General features: G+C 42.3%; 1 protein-coding gene across 1 annotated transcript; it reads left to right on the top strand.

Moving 5' to 3' along the window:
• The first annotated feature begins 4040 nt into the window (after positions 1-4040).
• Positions 4041-5093, top strand: LOC130681769 (melanoma-associated antigen B16-like). Its single transcript, XM_057495340.1, has one exon. It carries the CDS (start codon positions 4041-4043, stop codon positions 5091-5093), a length of 1053 nt encoding a protein of 350 aa, XP_057351323.1.
• Positions 5094-10492: the final 5399 nt, after the last annotated feature.

The following is a 10492-nucleotide window of genomic DNA, read 5'->3' as shown; positions in this document are numbered from 1 at the left end:
ACCATTTATCTAGTGTGATCTTTTTTTTATGAATGAGTGCTGATTTTGGTAAGCCAATTTAAGAATTTAGGTATGATTTCATCATTTAATCTGTTAATGTGATATTCCCTTCCCTTATGTAAGTATGAAAATTTTCAGAGTAAAAATTTTAAAAGTAGGCTTCCAATCCATGGCATTAGAATGTGTTAAGTGTGTGAGATGGTTTTAGTCACATTTTCTTAAATGTGGATATCAAAATCCTCCATTATTTCCCCCAGTTCTCTGCAGTAGCCAAGTTAATAAATCAGAAGATGATAGTCTGTTTTGGAACATGCTATTCAGTTCTTTTGGTCTGTTTGTCTACGTATACATCTATACCACAAACTCGTATTACTGTAGTGTTTTTGTGATTCTTAATGTCATATCTTCTCTTTCTTTCTCAAGACTATATTAGTTATTCATAGCCATTTGCAAGTCAATCTAAAATTTGAACTACCTCATCAAGATTCACACACATGCACATGTACATAAACGTTCACACACAAAAATCATGGCTTTATTGAAGAGGATGGATTGTGTTTCTTTGTACATTAAATTTGGAGAGAATTAACATGTTTATTCTATCAAATCTTCAATCTGAAACATACAGTACTTCTCCATTTAGTTACTTGAATTTCAATAAATAGCTGTATAATTTTCTTTACAGAGTTCTTATGCTTTTTATTATACTTATTATTAGGAAACAGGTATTTATTACGGTAATTTGCAAGGTATGCCTTATTTAATTTCATCTTTGCATGTATGTCGATGCAGAAAAAAGTGCATTTTTGTATATTGACACTATACCCAATTTTATTTAATAACATTTTTATTGATTTAATAGTTATTCTTCAGGTTTTCCTCATATACATTTTATTCATGTTTAATTATACTAGCACTGTTCCTTGTTTCCCAATTCCTACCTTTTTCATTACTTCTGTTTCCCATTACTTTTCTATGTAATATCTTTATTAGAATGTACAATAAAATGGTGGTAGCAAGCATTTTTGTCTATTTCTCAATATGAAAAGGATTCAAGGTTTCCACATAAGCTGATTTTTACTCTAGGTTTTATTAGAGATGTCCTCTAATCTACTTTTCGAACATGAATCTACTTTTTGATCATGAATGAAAGATGAGTACTTTTATGAAACACTTTTCTCTATCAAGTTAGGTAGGATTTTTCTCACTTGGTCTGTTGAAGTGCTATGGGAGTCCTTGACCTGTTTGTCCTCAGATCGATCCGTTCTTCACCCTTACTCTGCCTTGTGCTCTTCTATACAGGGTCTGACCTCCAATTCCTAGTCTCTCCAATATGAAGACACCAACTCAGTTCAGCCAACAGAAGAAACCAGAGGAGATTAGACCCCAGCAGGATGGGAATTCTCCCTGGTTTTCTCCTTCCTATTTGGTTCAAGCGGCTTCTGCTTTAATTGCTCCATCTTCTCTTGATTCCAGCCCAACCAGATTAGCCCACAATAGTATCAGATTCTGTCAGCACAGAAATCTATTCTCCAGTAACACTGTTCCCTCTATTTGTCCTTCTAGGCTGGATGTGAACCTGACTTCATAAATTGTTAAGCATTGGTCTTCCTGACATTCCTGATTGGCTTCTGTATCGCTTGTACAACCACTTTCCTGACCTGAAAGCCTTCTCTGACTGACATATTTAGACCCACCAAATAATCGTTAGTTGTTCGAGTTGGCAGATTATATTAACTGAGTTGTTATTACGACTCTGTCCTTGAATAACAAAGAAAACTCAACTGTCACTACCATTCAATTTCACTAGATAACATCTCCACTCTAGTTAATATCCAAAACTAGAAAAAGTTAAAAAAAAAAAGTAGACCTGGAAACCTCATCAAAATAAAACTTTCTCAAGAAATTTTTGAGAACTTTCATATACCATTCTTAAGAAACTTTTCTCCACTCAGTAATATTTATATATATATGGCCCAAATTTCAATGGTGTGAATAATATGCTCTATAGCACAAATTCTGTGAAATGGAGCAGGTGGATTTAGGGTATATACATAAACATATTTATAAAAATATGACATTTATGAAATATCCAACATGTCAAACCCTAGAAACAAATGTAAGTACAAGAACAAATAAGGTAACATATAATGGAGATAAAAGTAAAATTTAAGAGTTAGAAAACAGTAGAGACTGTTCAAAAGAGCCAGTTTCTCAAAAAGACCTTTAGGCAAATAATTTATATAAGTATTAACAAGTAGCAAAGAACAGAATAAAAATAAGTGGTATGAGTTAAATACTACTATATAAAATAGGTGCAGTAGAGATTTAAACAGTGTAAGAGAACACCAAAATACATTGTAACAATGCCTCGGGATAAACGAATGGCAGACAAGGGAAGAGTTTCTCCTATACAAGATTTTCAGGTGATGCATCAAAAAGAAATGAGAGAATTACCATTCTACAGCCCTTAATGAAGGACGATCATAATTATCACAGTACCACGATTAGCAAAAAGGAAGAAACACTGACAGTCCGTGTCTCCTAATGGAAGTAGCGAGCATTGCCTCTGGAGCGGTCTTGCAAAGAGCAAACCTACTGAGCAAAAAAGTGCAAGTCTGACTGGGTTCTCAGGGACATGAGGAGGTTGGCGTAACACGCATGACCTGGAATCACCAGAGGGAGGCGGGCCGGGATTCCGACCTCTGACCGGCACAAGTCAAAGTGAGAACTGTCAGTTGGGGCTGGCAGTGACCTCCACCTGGAATCACCAGAGGGAGGCGGGCCGGGATTCCGACCTCTGACCGGCACAAGTCAAAGCGAGAACTGTCAGTTGGGGCTGGCAGTGACCTCTGCTGAGAAGCTGTCATTGGCTGAGCTCCGTCCATGCTGTAGACGCTGACCGGATGTGATGTCCCTGACTTCCTCTTCCAGACCATGGAGGCAGTGAGCGCCTGGGTCCCGGGCGTGGGGATGCATCAGTAGAGAGGAGTCTGCAGTGCTGCCAGGCATCAAGTGGGGATCGAAATAATTTCTGAGGAGACCATCCACCACAGAAAAGTGAGGCCCACTAGATAAGAGCCCCGCGCCTCCCCCGGGTCAGGGCTGGGAGGCTGACCTAACGCACACTTCTAACTTGGTAGTGTTCAGCTTGGACCTGTGTGGTGCTGGGTTGAGGCTCACCGGACCAGAGAGAGTGAGCTGCGCACAGTGTCTCGCTCCTACTCGTAGACCAGGGAAGCCCCAGTGGAGTGGGAATCCCGGGGAATGCAGCCTTGAACTGCTGTCCATGCTGAGAGGCTCTGGGCAAGGCTGTCAGGTAGATGTGACGCGTCCAGAACTCAGGAGGCAGAGGCTTTGATCTGTGCTTGGGCCGTGTTAGGTCCGCCAGAGAAGAGACCCCAGGACTTGCCTGGACTTCAAGTAAGGCAGCTTGAGTGAGAACTGGGTTGGAGCAGGGGAGGGGGTGACCTCGGACACCAGTGCAGATGGTGGGCGGGGCATCTAGCTCCTGCTGTCAGTCCTGGGAAAGCCCCGGTAGTGTTTCTGGGGGAGGTACCTCCACACTTCCTCCTCAGTTGACTTCAGGAGATGTGACATTGGTCTTAGGGGGACAGCCTCCTGTTGGTGTGGGGAGAGTGGACCAGGCCCTAAGAATTGCCCAGGAAATGAACCTGAGTGAGGCCTGATGGGACCTCGCTCCTCAGGGCTGCGATGGCTCTCCAGAGCCCCAACCCACCTGCCTGGCTGGAGATTGTGGAGAATTCCCAGCGTGGTTTGCCTGGCTGCACACTCGGAAGCATTCAGGCCTCCCCTCCATGCTCTTGGGGGATATGGCAACCGGGAGGTGAGGAGACCTGGGGGGCCCTGTGGCTGTATTGTCAGAGGTCCGTTGGGTGGCGGCTTAAGCAGAGCCACCGGCCACAGTTGCGTTTGCCAGCTAAGGCCATTCACCTCTGCCTTCCCTCTCTTCAGCAGTGATTCCTCATTGCCCTCCTTCCTGTCCACAGTCCTACCTGCTGCCACCCGCAAGAGCCGTCATGTCTCTGCATCAGAAGAATCCACAACGCTCACGGCGTCAAAGCCTTCAGACCCGCAGCGAGACCCAGGGCCTGCAAGCTGCACAGACGTCCGAGGCACTGGTGAAGACCCGTGTGTCTTCGCCTCCTCTAATGCCTGGCAGTTCGAAGGGGGCTTCTGCTGCTGGTGTTGCCAGCACTCGTGAGGGTGCTCAGGGTTTCCTGTCATCTCCTGTTGCCATCACGGCCACCTCATCAAGCAGATCGGGTGTGCGCTCCAGTGGCCACAGGGAGGTGGAGAGCACTGCGCAGGCTGCCCCACAGCCCGCAGAATTGCCCTTAGATCCTATAGATAGGTTAGTGTCTCTTTTGGTGTGTTACCTGCTGCACAAGTATCACATCAAGGAGACTGTAACAATGGAAGATATTTTCAAGGTTGTCTCCCCAGTATGCAATGAGCACTTCCCTGTGATCTTAGCGAATGCCTGCCAGCGCCTGCAGGTGGTCTTTGGCCTGGATATGAAGGTAGTGGATCCCCTCAACTACCGCTTTGAGGTCGTCATCAGCATGGGCCTCACATATGATGGGATGCTGTCTGGCCAAGAGCGCGTGCCCAAGACCGGCGTCCTGATCGTCGTCCTGGGTGTGATCCTCATGAAGGGCAATCGTGCTACCGAAAGGGAAGTCTGGCGAATTCTGAATGCGATGGGCATGCATGCCGGGAGAGTGAACCCCTTTTTCGGGGAGCCCCGGAAGCTCATCACCAACGATCTCGTGAAGGAAAAATACCTGGAGCACCGGCAGGTGGCCAACAGTGATCCTGCCCAATTTGAGTTCCTGTGGGGCCCGAGAGCCTATGCTGAAACCACCAAGATGAAAGTCCTGCAGTCCCTGGCCAGGGTTAATGGGGTTGAGCCGAGTGCTTTCCGATCTCAGTATGAGGATGCTCTGCAAGATGAGGAAAAGAGGGCCCAAGACACCATGTCAGACACGGCTGCCTCCCTTCTGGGGCCCCTGCTGGTTCTAGTGGCAAGTCTAGTCATGCCTACTGTCCCTAGTGACCCCCGAGGCTGATTCCTCACTTTGTTGTTCAAAGGCCATTTAGAGTTCAAAGAATTGAGGCCTGAGGTAGGGCTGAAAGGAGCACAGGATGTATGTGTATGTGTAACTTGGAAATGTGTTCTTTTGTTTGTCACGTGTTTATTATTCAAATGTTGTTTCTTTTAGTACAGATTCAATTAGCTTCAAAATCTCCAACTTTAGGTGCGGTATCAGTCTCACATGGAAGGCTATCATGAGGTTAAGTGGTAAAACCTCTGCTGTTTTGCAAAACTGATTGCAACCATCTCATATTGTCACCTGGAATCAGATCGATCGCACAGAAGTTCTGTATGCATTTATTGGAAAAATGGATGAAATCAGCTTTAAGATAGTTTGGTTTATGAAGTTGAAGCAAATGCATTTTTGTCCAGTTCCAGCTTTTTTGTCTGTAAGGGTTCAGAATGTCAGCTCAGAATATGCTGTTTGGCATATTTATTTTGAATTAAAGATACTTGAGCAGTAGCCGATGCAGGAGGGACACTCTGACCCTTCTTAATCCCCCTGAAAGCAGGAGATAAATCTCTCATGGGAATGGTGTCCTACCTGTACCAGGAGGGTACAGGGCATTCTTATCACTAGAGACAGAGAAGTTAGGGCCAAGATGGCTGTATATACCTTATTATTTACTACTTGCTACCCTTAACCCACACCACTCTGCCATGTCAATTCTTCGTAGATTCATTTTTAGTTTGTCTAAAAGTTATAATAAAAGCTTCCTGCTTTGGTCACTTCTTTGAGTCTCATATTTTTGTGGGGCTCCCATATGTACAGTTGTATGTAATTAAATTTGTGTTTTCTTCTGTTAATCTGTCCTTTCACTAGGGGGTGGGGAGTGGGTTGTCTTCCTCAATAACCTAGAAGGGTAGGGGGGAAATTACATTTCATCCTCTATGTGTGCATTACAACACCCTTCCCCTGGATATTCTCCAGTGTGCCTTCTTGTCCAAACTGGACTGTGAACCTGCTGACCAGCACTGCATTGCATCCTCTTCTGAGGCCTTCTTTCTGCACCCCCAAGAACTGCCGAGCATCACCTGCCCTTTCCCTGACTTAGTGTGTTCCAAGTACCTGGCAGCCCCATCCTCACCGTGGAACCTCTCTGATAGCAGTGTCCTGTTCCACGCGAAAGGTCATTTTGGTAGTAAAATTTAGACCTGGTCTTCACCACTAAGCATTGTATTACATTCTCAAGGCGATTTCCAAATGATCTGGTGAGTATAGTCTGATTTAGTAAAGAATCTGCTAGTTTGGGAGCACTATTCCTAAAAGATGGGCTTATTTTATGATATTTGGCATTGAATTTTAATGGGATTTCTTATTTGAGAATAAAGAAAACCTCTAATTTCTTTAATGAGAGGTGATTTTAAGTTAAATCTGGATGTAGGACAAGCAGAGGCTGAGGGGGTGAGGGAGCTGTATCCTCCTGAAAGCAGGAGATAAATCTCTCATGTGAATGGTGTCCTCCCTGTACCAGGGGGCTGAGGGACCTACTGGGCACATAAACCTCTGGGTGAGCTTACCTTGGTGGTTAAAAATCAAAGCCTCTCCTGTAAGTAATTGATGAGGAAAGACCGTTGGAAAACTAAGTAAGCAAACATAACTACTAGAACTACTTCTGCTAAGCTGATAATTGAGACTGGAGTTACTGGGAAAAAGTTAACTGAAAAGAAACCCAGCATACAATGTCCCAGTTCTTGTAGACTCTGGAGTTCCAAGGGAATGTGGTTCTTCGGTATTGCCTTTGGATAATAGATTAGATAGATAGATGACAGACAGATTGGTAGATAGATAGCTGGATGGACGGATGGATGGATGGACGTATGGACAGATGCGTGGGTTGGGTGGGTGGACAGACATACAGATGAAAGAAAGAAAGAAAGAAAGAGAAAGAGAAAGAATCTTGGTTTCAATATGCATACTTGCATTTGTGCAGATGACCAGGCATTATCAGTCAGGTGGTAGATAGCAGAGAATCCTAAGTTAAACTTTTGTCAATGCAGCAAAAGTAAAAGAAAAATTCTCAGTATACTGTTATCATACTGCTTATTACAAACGACAGTGCAGATGGTGCTTCTGAGTGAAGTGTATGGCAAACACTCCCTGCAGAGATTTACAAGATCCTCTTGAAAAGTATACGTGACCCTGTATTGGAAGCACCTGTTATATAAGATCTCAGAAAGTTGGAGAATTGCAAGAAACACTTTGCCTTCTCAGAGACTCCACCAAAAAATGATAAGGGTTGTTGTACAAATTCTAGTGGTTGCTCTCTATGGGGCACTGACTATATGACAGTTCATGGACGACACCACAAGTGCTTATCCACAGCTTGTCTGCCACTCCATCTTGGGTATGTGAGAAGACTGTATTGCCCAGTTCACTTGTAGTTGGCAAGGATCATGCAAGTAGCCCTTGCTGCTGAAACATGGGTGGAAACGATCTTTATCAGTCACACACCAAGGCTTTTGAGAGACAGTATGCCACCATACTATTTTCTCTTCTAATCAGCAGCAAACAAGGACAGTGTATGTTGAAATGTGGAAGTACGAGACGGAGGCAGCCTAGACCTCTGGGTTACCTGGTAGCAAAGATTACCTGCCCAATCAATCAGATTTTATATGCACAAAAAATAAAGTTTTATTATGTTAAGCCATTCAGATTTCAGGTGTTGGCTGTTCCATCAGCTAGCACAAACCTTATCTGAATCATACACAGCTACTAATTCTGTTGCTAAGCTTATTTAAGTATTTAATGACAAAGCTAATAATGTATATATTCTTATTGCAAGAATTCTAAACTTACAAATCATAATCTCTGCCTTTAGAATATTCCTTCATAATGCAGCCATGTTCTCAGCAATAGCTACAATAAAGGATCTAGTATGTTATTTTAAAGCTAATTATAGGCTTTCTCATACAATGATGTGTTATAAAAATATATTATTTCAAAACAGAAAGAGTAGTAAATGGTATGCATATTATTCTGCCATATGTCCTCCACACTTAACATGAAAAAAGGATCTTTCCAAGACAGCACATAGAGTCCTACTTCACTTTTATAACAGTTCCTATAGCCTGTATGGTCCGGAATTAATTTAGCCCTCTTTCTGACAGACACATAATTTGTGGCTATCAATTGTAGAACTAAAATATTTTGAACATGATTTGTTAGGCTGAAGTCCATTGTTCTGATAGCAAGGTGGAAACTGGTTTAAAGTGGAGAATGTGTACAGACTGCAAATTTTTATAAATATTGCCCAAATTTCATCCCCCAAATACCAGTTCATATTCTCAGAAAGTAATGAATGTAAATACCATAAAGACTGACACATATATTATTTCATACATCAAAAGTGCTTAATTTGAGAAGCAAAGATTTGGTCAAAAGGATCAGCTGACAGGGAATATGGCCACACAGGGCACTTACACTGGTGAGGGATGGCGATGCAATATCCAGGGTCCATGGGAGAGACCACATGTAAATCCAAGTCCAGAGTGTCCAGAGCAGGCTGGTAGTTGGAAGTTCTGAATCCAGAAGTCAGTGTAGGATGGAAAAGAGACCAGCAGGAGGAAAAAGTGAGCAATCTGGATGGAGAGTCCAGGACACCTCAGTGAATAGGCGTGGGAAATCTCCAAATCACTACTAACAGATAGAAATTGTATGGTTACCTGAGTAGGGACGTCTACTGGATAAAAGGGCCAGAAACATCCATCACCCCACAGAATTCCTCCATCTACTGTTAAAGCAAGTGTAGCTGCCTCTGCTGCATCAGCCAGTATTGTCCCTGGTGGATTCTAGGGAAACGACATGTCTTGGCTACTCTGGGGGTCCACTTTGCCAATGTATTAGGGCAGGGATGTGTCTTGATACCTGCTGGCAATGGGTATCTCATCCTCTGTGCACAGTGGGCCCTGTCCACTGAGGTGGGGACTGCACGAATGTTAGTGAGTGATGGCAGACAGTTGAGACAGGCCAGAAGCACCAATGAGCAAAGGACGGTGGCACGCAACTGCAAGGAGGAGGAGATTTGAAGTAGTGTACCCTAACACCAATTTCCTCAGCTGCTCTTCAGATGAAGATCTAGGTTTGGACATGTCTCCTAAAATAATCCACATGGTGTCCCCAACACAGACTGTAAATTTCTCTCTGAAATTTCTCATGTTTCCTGAATTTGTGGCGCACTAGATGATGGGTATCATTGACAAATAAAAATTAATAAGGTCGGAAATCTAATGTACAGCCAAGTGATTATAGCTAACAATACTATACTGCAACTCAACATTTGCTAAGAGGGTAAATCTTAAATGTTTTCACCACCACAACAAAAACAACAAAAAATCAAGGAAAAGGAAATGGTAACTTTGTGAAGTAGTGGATATGTTAATTAAGTTGATTGTGGTGATTATTTTGCAATCTATATGTATATCACAACATCAACTTGTAGATCGTAAATATGTACAATTTTTATTTGTCAATTATGTCTCAGTAAACCCGGGGGAAAAGGGACATAAGGAGGAAGAACATTAATAAACAAGTGCACTGCTGAATTGCACATTATACGGATGTGGGTCAGTCTTAAATGTCAGTATTAATTCTCAATGGGAAAGTTAATTTATGAGTGACAGTCTAGGGAGGGGAATGGAGAACCTGATTTGGAATTGTCAAGGCCCGGTGATGCATGAGATTACAACAGGTGAGCCATTTAGAAACAAGAGACGAAAAATGCAAGAGAAAATATTAAACCATAGTTTTGAAGAGTGGATTATTTTAAAATGGTGATTTAGGCAAAGTTTGAGAGGGGTTCCTGATTAGTGATTTGTAGATACTACAAATAATATATAGTAGTTTTCAAGTATCTATTGGTGCCAGGTACTGTATTTATATTTCATTCTATTATATTACTGCATTCTTGAAAAACATAACAACCGCCAGACACAAGATACAGGTGATGTTAGCTCCATCTCCTGATTTATTTACTTATTTTCTAAAAGGCCTGGAAATATTCAGTGACTTACCCAAGGTTACCTTGCTAGTAAGTGCCAGATGGAGCTTGAATTCTGATCTCACTGATGAAAGGATCTTATATTTTTACCTACATGAAGGAGAAAATTCTATAATTATATAATACACAATAGACTGTCTTGAAATACTCTTAATTAGGATTACTTACCTAAAGAAAATTACTAATAGTAAAAAACATTTTTTTGTGGAGTTCCTACACGAATTATAGATAGGGTACATAGAAACTTTTGAAAACTTTTATTCTTCCCATAGTTAAGTTCCAAAATTGAAAAACTCCAATCCTTTTCCCTTTTTAAGCATAAAAATGGAGTTTTTCTGCATTTGAGCACCGCTCAGATCTTACAACTTCTCTC

This window comes from Manis pentadactyla, chromosome X, assembly GCF_030020395.1.
Source record: "Manis pentadactyla isolate mManPen7 chromosome X, mManPen7.hap1, whole genome shotgun sequence".
Lineage (NCBI taxonomy): Eukaryota > Metazoa > Chordata > Mammalia > Pholidota > Manidae > Manis > Manis pentadactyla.
The sequence above is the reverse complement of the archived record's forward strand: the minus strand, read 5'-3'. Positions and strand labels throughout refer to the sequence as shown.

What these genes read in the sequence shown, in the direction of transcription:
- LOC130681769 (XM_057495340.1), top strand. Translation starts at nt 4,041, where the DNA reads ATGTCTCTGCATCAGAAGAATCCACAACGCTCACGGCGTCAAAGCCTT.